This window comes from Bacillus rossius, chromosome 5 (assembly GCF_032445375.1).
Source record: "Bacillus rossius redtenbacheri isolate Brsri chromosome 5, Brsri_v3, whole genome shotgun sequence".
NCBI lineage: Eukaryota > Metazoa > Arthropoda > Insecta > Phasmatodea > Bacillidae > Bacillus > Bacillus rossius.
Genome location: NC_086333.1, coordinates 66,038,902 through 66,057,267, shown reverse-complemented (window position 1 = coordinate 66,057,267; position 18,366 = coordinate 66,038,902). Strand labels below are relative to the sequence as shown.

General features: G+C 43.1%; 1 protein-coding gene across 2 annotated transcripts in view; it reads left to right on the top strand.

The window, feature by feature from the left end:
* Positions 1-16,658, top strand: part of LOC134531917 (zinc finger protein 395) — a 267,171-nt gene extending 250,513 nt beyond the window's left edge. The window contains exon 4 of one of the 2 annotated variants that reach the window (XM_063367959.1): positions 5,898-16,658. In XM_063367959.1, coding sequence (XP_063224029.1) covers positions 5,898-6,091 — 194 coding nt within the window. In that variant the 3' untranslated portion in view covers positions 6,092-16,658. Of the gene's footprint in view, positions 1-5,849 lie in introns of both variants that reach the window. The other variant, XM_063367958.1, reaches the window with a different exon arrangement.
* Positions 16,659-18,366: the final 1,708 nt, after the last annotated feature.

Here is an 18,366-nt window from a genome sequence, read left to right as displayed (position 1 = left end):
ATGTTTGTTATGTAATCCAAACTCTGAAACGCTGTATTTAAAAAGAAATGTCGGTATTTTTTTGTCAGTGAGACACACTATCCGAGAACTATTAGTAGAGACCCGTGAATTTCGCGGATTCAATGACCTCCAGGATAGACTCCAATATCCTCTACACACTCGGGCAAATGCCAACTGTTCATTGGGTGTTGACTTATGTGTCGTCTCGACTGGGTGGCCTGTGATTTGACACTTCTATGAGTGAGGGTCTCTAATTGGCCCTCAGTCCTCCAGATTAACAGAGAAACAATGAAAGAAGCAGCACTAAGGTATAATTATTTGAATTTTAGCATAACACGAAATGAATCCGCGAAATTCACGAGTCTCTAACTATTAGTGAGCCAGGATCTACGAGAATGGAATGGGGCTGACACTCATAGGAGCCGGCTGCCCTTCCTGTCGTTCCAGCCAGCCTGAAGGCTGAAGAGTTATGGAGCAGCGACGGAATGAATTGGTGGGGGAAAAACGGGAGTACCCTGAGAAAACCTACATACAAGCCGCGGCAACGTCCGAGAACGTTTCCAACTCGCGATAACTCCAGGTTCGACCCCGCTGGTGGCCTTAGTGGGAGGCGAGCACCGCGCCTCCATACGAGAACTATTGGTACTACAGTAAGTAATGTAATTCCCCCCTTCCTCCCCTGCTGTTTACGTTTCCACAATTCAATTAAGTAACTCACGAGACGCGCCATTGCACTAAATAATTTGTAATGTGATGTGTAGTTTTGCTTCGAATAAAAAACTAGTTTCCATCAGGTACTTTAATGGCTATTATCGGACACGATTTTTTTTTATTTTGTTATTTTTTAACGAGTAAGTCTTGTGTTGTCGCCTCTTCAGACCTGTAGGCGGCGAAGGCAATTTTATGGATGAAACAATTGATGACCAACCAACATCTCTATTCGTCGGAAATATTTTTCAACTGTCTGGGCGTTTCCGATTCGTACTGTTGTTGATGGTGAAGCAATTATAGCAAACTTGAGTACACAAAAAGCTTACAAAAAGCTTACTTTTGATGTTAATATCTGATACATGATCGCGGTAACAGTATGTATTTTCTTTATTGGGTTTATGATCTAGTCCTACGTACTTAATTCATTTTTAACTAACAGTGGAAGACGACAGACGTGTTTACAATCAAAGTATCAGTTATAGATAGAATAAATGCCAGAATAGTCAGAATTATAAAATCCACTAATGATTTTGAATCACTGCTTGAATTTTTTTTTTCAAATGTAATAAAGTTAGGTGCAGCAGCTGCATTTCCTTTATTTCTTTGTAAGTTGAAATAAATCTTTTTTTTTTTTTTTTTTTTTACTGGCCCCGTCTACCAGGGCACACATACTATGTGAAGAGCTTCAGAAAATAACACGGCTCAAGATATCAGAGCAGTGTCTGTTTACGAAAGCATTTAAGAATCGTTAAGGGCTGATGAGTAGCTCTGTTTACGTATTTAAGTTTTAACTGTATTATAGAAGAGTTAAAATGGTTAAAACTTGTGTTATCCGAATAATTTTTAGTCATAAAACATCCGTAGATATTCTTGAAAACACTCAAGAGACTTTAAATACACATTTAGCTTCACTTCTCCGCCATATAATGCTATGGTTACCGCTCAAATGTCATAGCTTTCCCATGCACGACGATAAGACTGCTTACCGGTCCATAGCCTTGCGCTTAGAGGCGATACCGCGCTAAATGTACCAGCGAGCGTCGCACTTATCATCCCGCCTCACTAACACGAATACACCCCTGGTGGATGCTGGTAGTAATGCACGTAACCTATGCAATTCTCTTATAATTAGAGACCTGAAAAATTCGCGCATTCGTTTCACGATAGGCTAGAATCTAAAAAGTTTTTGCATTTTTGCTGCTTCGGTGATTATGAGCCACAGTATATCTGGAGGACTTTGGACCAATAGAAAAACGTAAACCAAGGAAGTAGCGAATCACAAGCATCCCAGATAACCGGTGCTGCGAGTCAGTAACCAATGAGCAGATGCAATTCGACCGAGTGCATAGAGGATCATGGAGTCCATCCTATAGGTCATTGAAATCGCTAATTTTTCCTGTCTCTACTTATAATGTTCCAAACGTTTTTTTAGAACGCTCAGGAACTTTCCAGAATGTATTTCCATAACATATTCGAAATCTACCTGTATGCTGTGTCGCAAGGAATTTTTTTTCTCACTCTACCATTTGTTTATCCACTCTAAACGAAGGAAAGTTTAAATCCAATGGAAATGCTCGGGCGGGTAGAGCGCATACACAAAACTGTGAATTTTGACCCGAGACTGAAAGAGTCCGAGCCTTTATTTGTGACGTGAACAGAAATTCAAGGCACGGGACCCGCAGAGCACTGCGTGTGGTTCACGGGTCAACGAACGACTCCCGCCGGGCCTGGAAGACACAGAGTTTCTGGCTATTTCCAGGCTTCCGGTTAGTTTGGACAGCGCGCACGTTGTGTGCCGAATATTTGTGTTTGTTTCGAGGGTCGGTAGAGCTCTCGGCCTGGGCAGGGGGGAGGGGGTAAATAAGGGGAAGGGGACGCTCCAGGATGGGAAAAAAAAAAGTTTTTTTTTTGTCGGCGTGTTTACGCGACTTGTAAACGCCGTGGCCGTTAAGGTTTATCGGGCGGTTTTCAGCGCGCGGCGCCTTGCTGTCCGCGGGGTGTGAATTTTGGGCGTACGTCGAGTGACAGCGGGGTGCGAGAGACGTCTGTGTGACCAGCACCGGTGGTGAGTGGACGGTAGGACTATTTGAAAACATTCGCGGTTAGGGCCCCGTCGCGCTTCCAAATATCTGTCTTCCAATGAGTTAGTATAGGACGAAAAAAAGGCTCCGAATTTTCTCCATAAAAAAAAGTTGTACAGATAACCTCAAATATCTTTTAAATAATATCCCACTATCATATATTATATTTTGGTCTGGGCTATCACAAATATTTCAATTTCAATTTCAATTTTGGAATTAAATAATGCATCACACAGTGCTAGATGGTATTTTTTAAACATATTACGCTGATTCCGCATTTTTAAATTTTTTGAACATGTAGGTAACAATTTATTTCACAATAATATTCGTTACATAATGAAATGAATTTTCTGTGATTTTTAAAAGTTTTTTACAATTTTTTTCGCATATGACATTCATACGAACATTATTTTAGTTATTTCACTTTATTAATTTAACCTCTTTAATCTCCCATGTTTTTTTGCCATTAAAAAAACCTGAATAGGCGGGCCCCTTAGACATCGGACACGAAAAAAATGTTCGCTAACTAGAACCACATATATCACTGGCCTCAATGGTCGATAACAAGGTCGCATCCTTTGGCGGGTCACACGTGACTTCATGTCCTTGTTTGTAACTGACTGAGGGTCGTCAATAGTGAGGTGTGATGATAAGCGCGACGCTCGCATTTCTAGCGCGGTATCGCCTCTAAACTGGCGCGCAGTCTTCTCGTCGCGTAGGACAACTATGAAATTTTAGGGGTGACCGTAACATTATATGGCGGAGAAATGAAGATAAATATGTAATGCAAGTCCCTTAAGTGGTTTCAAGAAACTGTACCGTTTGTTTTATGCCTTAAAATTACTTTTAAAACACACCTTTTGGCTATTGTAACTCTTCTAAAAATACAGTTTAGAATTTTAATCCGGAAACAAAACTACTTATCGGCCCTCAGCGAATTATTTAATGCTTTTCGTAAATAGACCGCACTCGGATATCTTGAGTAATTTTCAAATTGCGTTGTTTTCCTGAAGTTCTGCGCACCATATGTGTGTGCCCGGGCAGACGTGAAGCTGGTGCTTCAGTACGTGCTTCCAGTCTACTTTGCATAGACTCCGTGCAGTAAACTTGGCTATTGTGATGACGAACTGCAATGAGCATCCAGTTCTGGAGACGTTCATACCAGTTTGGACGCCTCGTCAAAATTCGATGCAGTCTGAAAAATTTTTATGTGCCTCGACAAATTTTTTTTTGTAACAGGTCGGAATAAAAAGTTTAATTTCTATTGAAAAAATTGTTGTTTCAAATTCATATTTTGTGGTAATTAGTAGGTTTTCAACCCCTAAAGAAAGTTTTTATTTTCATTCCTTTTCATTCACTTCGCTCCTCAGCGAATCATTTGACTATGCTTGTATTACTGAAACAATGAAGAGTAACTACATGTCAGAAAAATGTATGGAAAATAATGATGTTATCACTAAGGACAGGAAATTTTCGCGTTTTAAATTACCTGTAGGATATCCTGGTCAGTTCTCTGTATACTCGGGCAAATGTCACCTGTTCATTGGCTGCCGATTGGTGAGAAGTCTCAACTGGGTAGCCTGTGATTCGCGTATTCTTTAGTTAAGGGTTTATCATTGGCAAGGAATATTCTCTGCAAGCTGTGTGCCAACATCGTAATTAGCTTTATATGTTTACATATTTGAATTTTATCTTATCGCGAAATGAGTCCGCAATTTGTTCCGGTCCCTAATTATAATTTATCACCAATTGTTTTAATGAAAAATTTTTTGTCAGCGACACGTTTTGTTTATTCAAACATTATCCAGACGCTTAGTGTTCCAGCTTAAATACTCTTTAATATTATTATTTGCAGTAAAAAATTGACACACTCATAAATTAAACGCCTTAGGATACAATTTAGACCAAAAGAGTAATTTTTTTCGCGAAAAATACACAGTGCCAGTTAGAATGCAATATGTTATGTCCGAGCTAGCGGTTTCTTCTTTGTAATTGGCAGGCGTCTGCAAAAGAAGCCGTTGTCTTATTTGGCTGGGACATTTGGGACGAATTTGCTTATGAAATGAATGGCTGTGATTCGTTTACCAAAAGTAAACATGTGCCTGATAGAAACTCAACCAATCACGAAACACAGACGATACTACAATGTTTTGAATTTCAACCAGTCTCGATATCTTGTCGCGAAAAACGCATGTCCCCCAGGTGTTACACGTCGCCGGCGAGCACTGAGATGTCGTGTCTCGGAGCGCGACTTCCGGCCGCCGAAGAGACGCCGGAGAGACGCCGGAGAGACGCCGAAGAGACGCCGGTGAAGCGAGGCCTCCTAGTCGGTGTCAGCGCCGCGCTCGAAATAGCTGCGAGGTTCGGGGACGGGCCACGGTCGCGCTGTGTCGCTAGAGGCGTCTCTGCCACGCCCCACTGCCGAGACCGAGTCCTAGTTTTCTTTTTGACGTGACGACGTCTAATAAATCGATGAACGCCGGCTGCACGCACGAAAAAGTATGACTCATTGTCCCGTTACGCACATTATCCCGTTACGCTTTGTCCCGTTACGCTCATTGTACGCTTGCGCCGCATATATCTCTCTTCCACTCGATTGGAACAACCATCGATTTGACTTTTCGAGGCACATTCAACTTGAAACACTCCCATTCGTTTCCTACTTTTCCTACCATCGTCCTATCCTCGACAGAATAACACAGATTGGAAGAAGTTAAATAGCAAACATGTATAAAAGTTATAGTTAAAATAATCTCTTCGTTAAAGTAATAAACATATTTGAATTAATGAGTGCAAATAAAAGTAAATTAATCAATTAAATTGTAGATTTCATTAATAGTTAGACCTCTGTCTTTAACACGTATTTAATATTAAAAATAGGTAAAGTTTTAGAAGTCATTATATCCTTTATCCCTTCTGGTATTTGAAGAACGTAGTTCCGTTTAGTAATTCCAAATGTACAATAAAGGTGGCAGTTGTTAGCAAGCAGGGATGTGTGGTGGATGTAATGTGGAAGGGAAGACTGGGGCGAGAGCCGGCGCGGCGGTGTGTTCGCAGGGCTGTGGCGCGCGCTGCTAGTGACGCCCTCCGCCTGCCTGTTCGCAGGGGAAGCCTCGTGGGAGCACCTGACGCCCAGCCCGGGTAGCGACGCGCTGTCGTGGCGCAGCGCCACCCCCTCTCCCCCCCTCAGCGAGGGGGGAGCGTCCACGTCCACCTTCTGGTCGCAGGTCACCACGGACGAGGGCATCGTCATCGACGACTACGACGAGCTGCCCAGGAAGAAGAAGGTAAGTCGGTGACTAAGTAGTTAGTCGGCGAGCGGTTAAAAATCAACATCATAAACAGGGGCATGCAGATTTCGCGAAAAAGATCTGAACACATATTACACTGCAACAAGCTATGCCCCGCGCCTGTGGTTTCTTCCTTGTGATTGTGGCGGCCGTCTGCGAGAGAAGAGCCGTTGCCTCATTTGACCGAGGCCACTCGGGGACGCGTTTGCTTCCGCGCTGAATCACTATGATTGGTGTTGTTACAATCGATATGTAGGTACCTGAAAGAAACTCACCCAATCACGAAACACAGACGATGCTACAGCGTTTTAACTTTCATCTAGTCCCGAAATCTTTTCGCGAAAACGCCATGCCCCTAATTATTAGAGTCCCGGAAACTTCGCGGATTCCTCTGGCCTCAGGATAGAATTCAAAGTTATAGGTGTGCTCGAACCATGTTTACTTTCCCATTGGTTGATTTCTTAGCGAGAATATTTTTATCCTTGTTATTTGGCACTACCTGATTCGCTTACTTCTCTCCTAGCTGGACATCGTTGGCTCACGGTCGTAGAGGGGCGTGTCCAGATAACTGCGATCCAATCATGAACACAGTGCGAGAGTGTGAAGGTTTGCATTCTAGCTTGCGATTAAATGAATCCGCGAAATTTCCGTGGCTCTACTAATTATAAATAGAGACCTGCAAAATTCACGGATTAATTCGGTGATAGGCTAGAATTCAAACACACATACCTCTTAGATAATTTGCTGTTGGCTTACTGTTCATCTGGACGAAACTCAACCAGTTATAAACCCTCAACCAAAGAAGGATCAAATCACAGACAAACCAGCTGAGACGACTTACAAGTCGGCAGCCAATGAACTTGCGCTATTTGCCCGAGTGCACAGGGGTTTGTGCAGTCTATCCTGAAGGCCATCGAAACCGCGAATTTTGCAGGTCTCTAATTATAAACTTAACACGTTGGATTTAAACATCTTGTTCGAGTTCCACCCCCTCCCCCCCTCTAGTAGTTACGGCCCACCCAACAACAGATAGCCCACACAACGTTTCGCACAAAACATGTTTTTAGTTCCCACTGTTTTTTATGGTCTAAAGGAGGTGTTACCGACGATTTAGAAACGTTGGTGTGCCACTAGGCACTAGGCCTTCTTAATCTTTTAGTTTTTAGATATTAATATCTAAGCGAGGTTTTTTTTTAAATTTAAGAAAAAATTTTTAAAAACGTCTATTGCGAAATGGCAGTTTTATTTATAACACTTAACTTTGAAAACAAACAATTTAAATTGAGTCCAAAAATCAAGATTCATAAAAAATCAGATCTTTGTATTGGGAAACTCATTGTTGTTTGTCCATTATCAAACTTTCAATATAAGGGTCAGTGGAACTTAACTAGACAGCATTTGATCACGTACCACCTGAAATGTTGCCACGTAACACTATTACAGTCGGTTGGGAAACCCTGGTCTAAATTACTTCCCAAAGCTGATATACGGTTTTTATTTGGAGCTGAATCATTTTTTTTAAACTCCAAATAATAAAGTATTTAAGTTGGAGTACTAATCGTTGGGATAATGTTTCACTAAACAAATCTCTACAGCAACCGCAAAACGTTTCGCTGTCGTAAAGTGATTTCATTAAAATAAAATAAAAGGTAACACCCTTAATTTTCAAAATATTTTCCGTTCTCCCCCTGAAGCTATGAAAAAATTTGCTAAATTTCCGTGAAGATAGTGTGTTACTGCATGGGCGTAGCCAGGATTTTTGGAAGAGAGGGGTCGAAGGAAGCTATAAGAATATATTTGCGATAGGCCTGTTTGTGGAGTCTGGGAGGGGGAAATTATATATATATATATATATGATCCTTGAAACTGCATTTTGAAGCTACCCAAGGAAACTCAGGTGATTTTAAAAATATTAAATGATAGGTATAGCTTTACATTGTCATTGCTTATGATCGAGTAATTACCTACATGTGTTTAAAGAGATAGCTTATCTCTAACTTTGCGTATTCAGTGACCACAAATTGAACTATGCATCATTAATTTTAAGCTGGTTAATAAGTTGCATTATTATTGAGAGAAAGTAAGCTTTATAGGTGGGCATGGTCCTTCCCTGACTAAGCCCTTGTGTTACTGTGTGAGAAGCCATGTTTGTTGCCTGCGGCTACTACAGCAGGCCCTTGTGTCATGTCAGATTCAATAGTAAGTAATATAAATTTTTTAACACACGAAAATATTTTTTTCTGTGTCCACTACTGGTATAGAAGGATGAAAAAAAACTTTAATATTTACAAGTTTATGGTCTCAATAAACATCAAGTTTTGTAGTTATATTTAGAACTTTTGATGCGGAAAAAAATTGACATATGAAATTGTATGTTTAAACAAACATAAATTTAAACTCCGAAATAAAAAATTAAATTCAGGATTGAGTGGAGATAATCTCCCCCCCCCCCCCCCCCCCCTCGTTTTGGCACCGTTCTTTGCTTGGGTGGCGGAGCTTGGAATGAGAAGCTGTAAGAAGCTTTTGTCTCGTTCTGAGCGCATTTCCCACCTGAAACCAACATTCGTCAACCCCCCCCCCCCCCCTTTTCCTTTTTAACCACTCTATTTAGCTATTTGCCTAGGACTAAGAAATTGATAGTGTCCAACGAGGTAGTCGAAGGTCATATACGGGGAATCTTAGAAAGTTTTTTATTAAAATTACTGAAATATTAAGCAACATATTGCACTTCAGGGGCAATTAATGTCAACTGATAACATTTGGTTTAGAGTTGTTTTTTTTTTAAATTTCCCTCAAATATTTTTGAAACTCTGTCCTCAAATTTTGTTCTTAATGGCGCAACTCACCCCATAACCCCCCGCCCCCCTCCTTTTCTCAACACCCTGGTCGGTCCTGCGTTGTGAGACACACACAGTTCCTTCCAGTGACGCTTCAGAGAGTTGGCTGAAGATGGACCAAGAGGACTCAGCAACGATAGCAAGTACAAACAAGTTTTGGGAATAAATATAGTAAAATATAAAAGAATTGATGACAGTTACAAAGTTCACTATACGGTCACTCAGGAATTCACAGGCTTATTTCGGCTGAAGATACATCATGGAAAAGAAAGCTGAAAACATATTTTACATCTTATTATGGTCTAAAGAACTTCCCAATACTGGTATACGCGTTAGAATGAGCTGAATATTTTTTTTTAAATTACAAATAATGGAGAAATCATTTAAGATTACAGATATTTGTACATTTGTACATCTAAATGAAAACAATTGTATCACTAAAAACAAAATAGTGTTCGCAGTAATTCTGAGTTCGGATTCTTACCCGAGCATTTATTTATGCTCCGCGTTGTCCCAGTACCTCCAATAGTTAAAATTATTTGTAGGGCCTAAACCGTTTTCTGAATCGCCTTCCAGTATCAACAACTGCGCACATTAACGAGCATAATAAAGCAAGATAAAGACAAATGATTGAATATTCGATTATTTTTTACATGTTTTAGAAAAAAAAAATATTATGCTTGAAAATGAAACATCCGTTAAAATATTAAACTAGCGCCAATTTTCGTGAGAAATGCTGAGTATCATCTCGAGAAACGTATTTCACACATGCAAGAATAACCATAGTCATGTGTTGCACAAAGTTGCAATATCTTTCTTGAAGTGTTCCAAAAGAATCTTTGTAAAGGTAGAGATAATTGTTTTTTTTTTCCTTGCGCGCGGTTTTCGTAAACAAAGCGAGCGGCGTAGCGCGGGGCTACGACGCAGCTGGCCGCGTAGCTCCCGCCGTGGGCGCGCGTTTGACGTCACGCGCCATGCTCCTTCAAGGCTGGTCGCAGCTCTCGGAGAAAAGGAAAAGAAGGAAGAGAAAAAAAAAGCACACGCAGATACGTCTCCCCGCCCCTCGCTGAAGCCGACAGCGCAGTCTCAGCTCGTGGCCTCGGACACAACCGCGCGCGTTCGCCAGCCCACTTGACGGCGTTTGAAGCTGCGACCACTCAGGGCAGGGGACGCACCACAACGCCGAACGTACAATAACGCCGAAAACCATAACGCCGATTGCCAAATTGACTACAACGCCGACAGCTAGAAAACTGCTGTGTACCACAACGCCGAATTACCACAACGCCGAAATACATTAACGCCGAAAAATGTCATTGCAGGCCTGCCACAAAGGTTAGGTTAGGTTAGGTTAGGCTAGGTTAGGCTAGCCTAGGTTAGGTTAGGTTAGGTTGTGGTATTTCGACGTTAAGATACATTTAAGAAACACACACAAATTCATTCAGTTGTTTTTCATTTTGCTCCTGTGGCCCCCCTCCCCGCAGCATCATTTTTCGACGTTGTGGTATTTCGGCGTTGTGGTACACAGCAGCCCTCAGGGCACTGTGCTCGCTACGTTCACTACGAGAGTAAAATATAGCCAGCTGCACCTCAGGTGTCTTCGCTATGTTGGTGACGTCGCCAGGTGTCTGGTTCTCGGATACTTTTCTAAAACGCCGCTGACTTCGCGCATGCGCAGATAGACTTCACCCGAAATTTTGGCTGTACGTCTGCGTTTGATTTTTATGAAGTTCAATATCTCTCAGTAATGGGCTTTAAATAGTCAAGTCGATGGAGGAATGCAGAAGGCAGGATATGTAGGTCAATGCCTTAGTTGAATTTATTCTGAAATAATCCATAAATTTGGTTTCGTCCTCACAAGCAACTGCTTCATCAAATGATGAAATTCTTCAAATATTCTTTTGTTTTTTAATCACATTCATGATCCCATTTCTTTTTACGTTCACATGCTGTCAGACCAAGAAGAATATTATCATCGTCGAAATCGTCATTCGAATCCCACGGCATGCGTGAAGAACTAGACTATCCTGTCTGTTGACAACTTGGCGCAGCGAACATAGCGAACATCGCGAACATAGCGAAGCTTTCTGTGTGGCCTCGGCCTCGCCTACCCAGGCACACACAAACACAGTCTGTGCAGAGCTTCAGGAAATAAAAGTTCAGTCTTGTCTAGAGTGACACCATTCCCCGAAACAATCTTGGCTCTACTGGCGGTGGTAATAATACCCTTGTCACTTCCAAAGTGCTGGAAGAAGATCATCGGCGTAAGCTTTCAGCCGAACCTTCCTTCCAGTTAAAAATATAAAAAAAAATAATGTGGCTGTTATGTTTGAAGGTGACTGACGCAGGCGCTTATTCTACGACGCAGCCACCGACGTCACGGGAGGAAACACCTTGGAAAATTCTGCGGAAGGTTTGATTGGCCGCGGGAGCAGGTGTAAGGGGGAAGGCGGTGACGTTTCGGCATCTCTGTCGCGGCCCGTCGTGAAACAGCTGTCCGCCGCCGCGACCCTCCCTCCCTCCCTCCCTTCCTCCGTCCTTTCCTCCCTTCTCAGGGTCGCTTCCGGTAAGCCTTGGCCTTCCGGCCGCCCGCGCAGGAGAACGCGTCGTAAAAACCAGTTGCGGGTCTTCCCACAAGGCGCGGCGGGCGTGTGTGCGTGAGCGGGGGAAGGGGGAGATCGCGTTTCAAGGTCACCGCGGCACGCGGCCGGGTAGGCCTCTGAAGCAGCGGCTTCCTGAAGGTTTTCCTGTGGCAGGGTCACAAGGGCTCCGTGAGACAGCAGGCACAATCACTGACAAATAACTTTCCTTGAAGGAGTTGTGGCTCCGCCAAAAGAAAAGTCGATCATAGTATTCCCTGGCCGAAAAAAAAAAAATTGGTAGGGACCGGAAAAATTCGCGGGTTCAATTACCTGCAGGATGAACTGCATGTTCTACGTACACTCGGTCAAATGCCCACCCACTCATTGGCTGCTGTCTTGTGAGACGTCCCAACGTAGCAGCATGTGATTCGATAAAGCTTTGGTTGGGTGTTTCTCATTGGCCCAGAGTCATCCAGGTGAGGTATAACTATTTGTATTTTAGCCTATCGCGAAATGAATTCGCGAATATTTCCAGTCTCTAAAAATTGGGAACCGCTGCTCTAGTACACACGCGCGTCCCCAGAACTGTGACATTTTCAAGTTTCTAGTTTGGTAAATTAAAATAAATAAATACAGTTATTGGAAAAGTCTACAACTAGACGATGCAACCGTGCTTCGCAACGCCAGTCTACAGGCAGAACACTCTCGCACTGATCGTTCACACGAGCCCGCTCGTCGTGTGTACGCCACTGCCCCACTTTAAACAAAACAAAACAAAATGTGAACGGGGTGGGTCCTTCAGTAAATGTCAGAGATGTGTAACATCTAACCTCAATATCGAGCGTATTCACGTGTTCTCGTGTTGCAGATACACTTATAATTCGCCAGTCACAAGTAGTTTCCCCACCCGCCACTAGAATTCGTTGCCGGAGCAGCTATTTTGACTATCGAATCATTCGATTTGCAGAGCGTAATTTTAAACTATATTTTAAAACGGTTTCTATAAAATCGAAAATAAAATACCTTGGTAAAAAAGTAAATCCCAGCTTTGGACCTGATATTCGACAAGCAATTTTATTACAATACTCTCCCACTGTTCGAATATAAGACGGCCATATCTGTAGAACTGTTATTAGGTGGACATCTGATAAAATAAATGCTAAACTGCTGATGCATTAGGTAGGCACATGCAGCGCTTGTTCGTAAAGGCACTCTAAGGCTTGTTCTACAATGGCACGGAAACGTAATAAAACCGCAACGAATGATATTGAACTCTACTGTTACCAAAAATTAATTAAATTGAAAAATTTTTCGAGGGCCGAAAACAAAAAACAGTCTGGATTTACATGTATATTAAAATTAACTCACAACATAATGATATAACACTGCATATTCTTGTACTTGAAACAAATTTTCACGTATTTGAAACGTAATTAAACATGCCTACCACTGCGACAAAATACTCTGCTTCTATTGGTCATACGTAGATACCGGAAAAATTCGCGAATTCATTTCGCGATAGGCTAAAATACAAATAGTTATACCTCAATGCTGCCTCTGCCATTGGCTCACAACTCACCTGGATGACTCTGGGCCAATGAGAAACATCCAACCAAAGCTTTATCGAATCACAGGCTGCTACATTGGGACGTCTCACAAGACAGCAGCCAATGAGTGGGTGGCATTTTACCGAGTGCACGTAGAACATGCAGTTAATCCTGCAGGTCATTGAACCCGCGAATTTTTCCGGTCCCTAGTCATACGTAGGGGCATGCAGATTTCGAAAAAAGATTTCGAGACTAAATGAAAGTTAAAACATTGTAGCATCGTCTGTGTTTCGTGATTGGGTGAGTTTCTCCCAGGTACATATCGATTGTAACGACACCAATCGCAGTGATTCAGTGCGGAAGTAAACGCGTCCTGAGTGACTCGGTCAAATTAGGCAACGACTTCTCTCGCAGAAGGTCGCCAATCACAAGGAAGAAACCACAGGTGCGGTTGTACCTTGTTGCAGTCTAATAAGTGTTCAGATCTTTTCGCGAAAAATGCCTGCCCCTAGTCATACGGAGTAACGTAAATACGGAGGAGCTGGGCATTGCCGTGTCTGCATGCGTGCCATTGTAGATCCTTCTTTTCGTGAGATCCGTCTCCGTTTGCTTGATCCGTCGGCCGTTCACGTGTCATTGGAGAACAGTCCTAAGAGTGTTATTTCGCGCGTCAAAGACACGCCAATCACCGTCGTTGGGAACTGTTTGCCTGCCTCGCCAAACAATCGAACGCGACAGTTTAAACGTGCAGCATTATCTCTCGGGCCGTGTTATTACCCCCCCCCTCCCCCCTCCCCACAAAAGGGAGCGTGGCTCCTTTCCGTTTCGCAACGCGCGTGACCGCGATCGTGCGCGCGTACGCCCCGCGGGAGGGGGAACATTTCGACATGAGCAGATCTGCCCCCTCGCGAGCTAACGTTAGAAGGGCGGGGTTGAATACGCGACGTTTTTCACGAGATTAAGATTTTTTTTTTGTATCTGACCCGTTCTGCGTTCTTGTGTGCTATCTCTGATCGCGGCAGCAACAGTTGGTTAGTGTGGTGGGGAGGGGAGTAGCTGGTTACCCTTTTGTGCCTTGCGAAAGCGTAGGGGACGACACAAAAAATTTATTTTGCGCAGTTGTCTTGATATTTTATACGTAGCGATTGTTGCATTTTTACAAATATATTTTTCCTGCTAATGTACATAGTTACAAAACCTCTTACTCCATCGGGCGCTAGAATCATTTATAAACATGGCGCAGATGTGTTTTTTTTTTAGATGAATAACGCGCGGGAAAAAAAAAATTATCTTATAACTGTAGGTAGAGAACGGAAGAATTCCTGGCAGACGCCATAGTTCTAAACTTACTAATTTGATGTTTGTTTTAAAAAGAGTTGTAAGTGGTTCAATACTTCTATAGTTGAGCTTTTTTCCATTGGCTGTGGGCTGTGGGCCAATCCTAGTTTTAGCCAGAGGGGTGAAGTTGTTTTAATTTTAATCTGCCATTAGAACCGTGTGTTTTTTTTTTGCGAAACGCTCATCAGACTGTATTCAATAACCAATAAGGTATGCCCACGCCAGAGTTGTTTTTTTTTTTTTCGTGATTGGCGGCCATTGCTTTATTTGGACCAGGCCATTAAGGACGTGTTTGCTTCCGCAAGGAATGACTGAGATTCGTGTGTCTTCAGAAGACTTTAACCTGAAAGAAATTATAGCTATCATATCACGAAACACGTAAGATTCTACAGTGTTTTAAAATGCAAATTTTCTCGAAATATTTACGTGAAAATAGCTAACATACCTGTCATCAAATGAAACAGGTATTTTTTCTTCTAGTTTTGGATGTTTTTTTTTCGAACCCAACAAGGCACATATTGAACCCAACAAGGCACATATTGAAGATCTGAGCGCAGATACGGTGTGTAGAGCTTCAGGATAAAAACTTGTGATATTAAAACTGCTCAAGATATTAGAATGGTGTATGTTTACGATTATATATTTGGACGGTGTTATGTAAAAATGGTTCAACCCACAAACATTTTCAACTGAGTAAATTGAGCTCAAAGTTGAACACACAATAACCGGTATTGTGGCAGTGTATTGAATGTTTGGTCGCAAGATGGCATAATAGCAAGGAATGTCAGTTGTCAGCTCAATTAAAAGTGTCATTTTACCTACACAATTATTTCAATAACTATTTTTTTTCCTTTTGTTGGTTAACTCATTTGTGCATAACACCATCCATTTAAGAGTGCGGCGAGGGCGTATGGGTGGTTCTGTTTTTTTTTCGTATTTCGTTTCTGAACTGTAATTTTAGTAGAGTGAATATTGCATTAAGTGTGTTTTCAGAATAGTTATTTGAGGCATAAAACATTTTTTGAAAGCACTCGAGGTACACCTCCCTGTAATTCCATGGTCACCAATCAAACATCATAGTTGCCCTGCGCACTACGAGAAGCCTGCGCGCCAGTTCAGAGCCAGTACCAGCGAGCGTCGCACGTAAAACATCCCGCCCTTATTTCCTGAGCGTTCAATCATCTTTCCTTTGTTCAGAAGGCTCGTCGTGAGCTCGCACCAATGCTCAGACTGTTTGCTTATCAGACAACACTGCGACACAGTGTGCCGCAAACTGTATTGTCATCATAGCAGTTGCGGGCCTCGTGGTCCGTATGCCAGAACAAAGCATCGAACCAAGGGCCCGCGAAGAGTTCCAGGCCGCGGATTGCCGCCCACTACCTCTTGTTTTAAAATAGAGTTTATGTGTGGATGTCTGTGAAAATATGATGCTGAGTTACTTCTATAGTGTTGTTTAACTTGTATCCTTTGGTGGGGGCGGTCGGGGCTTTAAAAAACCTACCAAATACTGCGTGCACTACGCACCGTGTTTACCGTTCCGTCCTTCCCTTCTCTCCTTTCCAACCTCCTTTCCTTCGCGACAGCGGACAGTCGAGCGAAGAAGTAGGTCGCACGCGCGCCCTTTTTTTTTTCGCGACGCGACGTGAAGTTACGTGGCCGCGTCCCAATTCCCACTGCGTCGAGGGGTTCATTACTGGAAGAAGGGGAGGGAAGGGGTCGCATAGCGGGCCGAGGAAGGCCTGGCATTGCGCATGCGCGCGAGGTGTTGGCGACTGCAGCGCCTCTCGCGGCGGCCGTGGCGGGCGAAGGTTTTGGATCGGCATGCGCGGCGCGTCGCTTCCGCGTTGGACCACGGTCAAGGCTGGGAGCGAGGGTAACTGACGGAGCCGCGATTATCTAGCGGGTTCGTCGATGTACGTCCGCCTCGCGTTGATGATTGGCCTTCAGGTGCTCTTGACGACTCTGAGCCAGTCATAAACAAGGAGAAGTTCATTGGGGTAGATCCCTGTGGGGGGATGGAGGGGTAGCCCCCCTCCTGGAATTAAGATGCCCTTCACTGGAGGGCCCATTTGCACTTGCGAATTTGTCCGTGAAACGGGGTTAAACGTAAACGTCAAAACTACGTTTCATGGAAAACTTTCTGTGTATAAAAATAGTTAAAAAATAGTGCAAATATAGAAAGTACTGAAGTTCTCACGCAAACAGTTGACAAGCAAGTAAGAAATAAGTAATAAATAAATGCTAATGAAAGTCAAGAGTTAAAAAGGAAAAAAGAAAATTTGACCCGCGAAAAAAATAAAATTAAGGAAGGATATGTTTAAATGCCGTTTACCTTGTAAATCTCGGTAATATAAACAAAACAACATCGTTGGTAACAACATGGACTCCAACACGCAATAATTATAAATAATAAACTAATCATGACACGCGAAACCAATAAACACGCACTTTCCATATATATATATATGTGTGTGTGTGTGTATATATATATATATATATATATATATATATATATATATATATATATATATATATATATACACACACACACACACGCAAGAACCACGCATGTTCCGCCATCTTTTCCGAGATTTCTGAGACTTCCACGCAGACAGCACCGAGATCACCCATTTTCTTTCATTCGACTTCCGTTCCATTCAGGAAATACTCCTACCGAATGCCGTAAACAGAGAGCTAAGATGTTTACACATCAGAAAAGGATGGAGAAAGGGAAAGGGGAACCCGCAGTCGGCGGAGGGGTTGAACGCGCCCCTTTCACCCGGGCACAAGTGCACCATTATCCCCCCCCCCCTTTCACTCGCCGTGGGACCTGTCTGTCGAGCGTTGCAGGTAGGCACACTCCGGCCCGACGCGGTATGTGTCTATTCTGAAGTTGAAGTCAACTGGTTAGCAATTGGATAGCAAAACAAATCTTAGCTGTGTAAATTTTAATATGCTACGAGTTTGTTTGTTTAATAGCTTTATAGTAGCTAACTAAAAATAATGCCATCATTAATACATACCGGAATAATTCACGAGTTAATTTCGCGATAGGCTAAAATACAAATAGTTATAACTCAGTGCTGCCTCTGTTATTGGCTCTCAACTCACCTGGAGGACTCTGGGCCAATGAGAAACACCCATCCAAAGCTTTATACGAATCACAGGCTGCTACGTTGGCACGTCTCACAAGACAGCAGCCAATGGGTGGGTGACATTATTGACCGAGTGTACGTAGAACCATGGAGTTCATCCTGCAGGTCGTTGAACCCGCGAATTTTTTCCGGTCCCTGCTAATATTTGCAAGGAGAAGTGTACAGTGTACGAGGTCAGCCGTGCGTGAGCGCGAAGGATCTTCGTCGCTCGGAGGCTATCACCCCCCCCCCCCTCCTCCCCGGTGGCTGCTCGGGACACGAGACCCTGCCCGCGGCTCGGAGGACACGCGGGACAGTGGTAGCTCCCGCAAGGCCCCCGTCGACTCCGCCGTTGACGGCGGCGCTGCCGGTATTGATCGGCGGTCGTCGCCGCGAAGCGCGCGCTAGGTCAGTTCGTGTTCCCACTTGCTAAGAGCGCTATTCAACTCGGGCTTCACACTACGAGTTCGTTTATTTTAGGGACTAGAAAAAAACTTGTGGGACAACTTTTTTTTTGCGATAGGATAACATTAAAACATGTATAATTCCGCTATTGGTAATACTTACTCATGTCCGATGTTTAGAGACCGGGAAAATTCGCGATTTCAATGACCTATAGGGTGGACTCCATGATCCTCTATGCACTCGGCCGAATTGCATCTGCTCATTGGTTACTGACTCGCAGCACCTGTTAACTGGGATGCTTGTGATTCGCCACTTCTTTTGTTTAAGTTTTTTTCCATTGGTCCAAAGTCTTTCAGATATACCGTAGCCCAATCACCGAAGCAGCAAAAATGCAAACTTTTTTGGATTCTAGCCTATCGTGAAATGAATGCGCGAATTTTT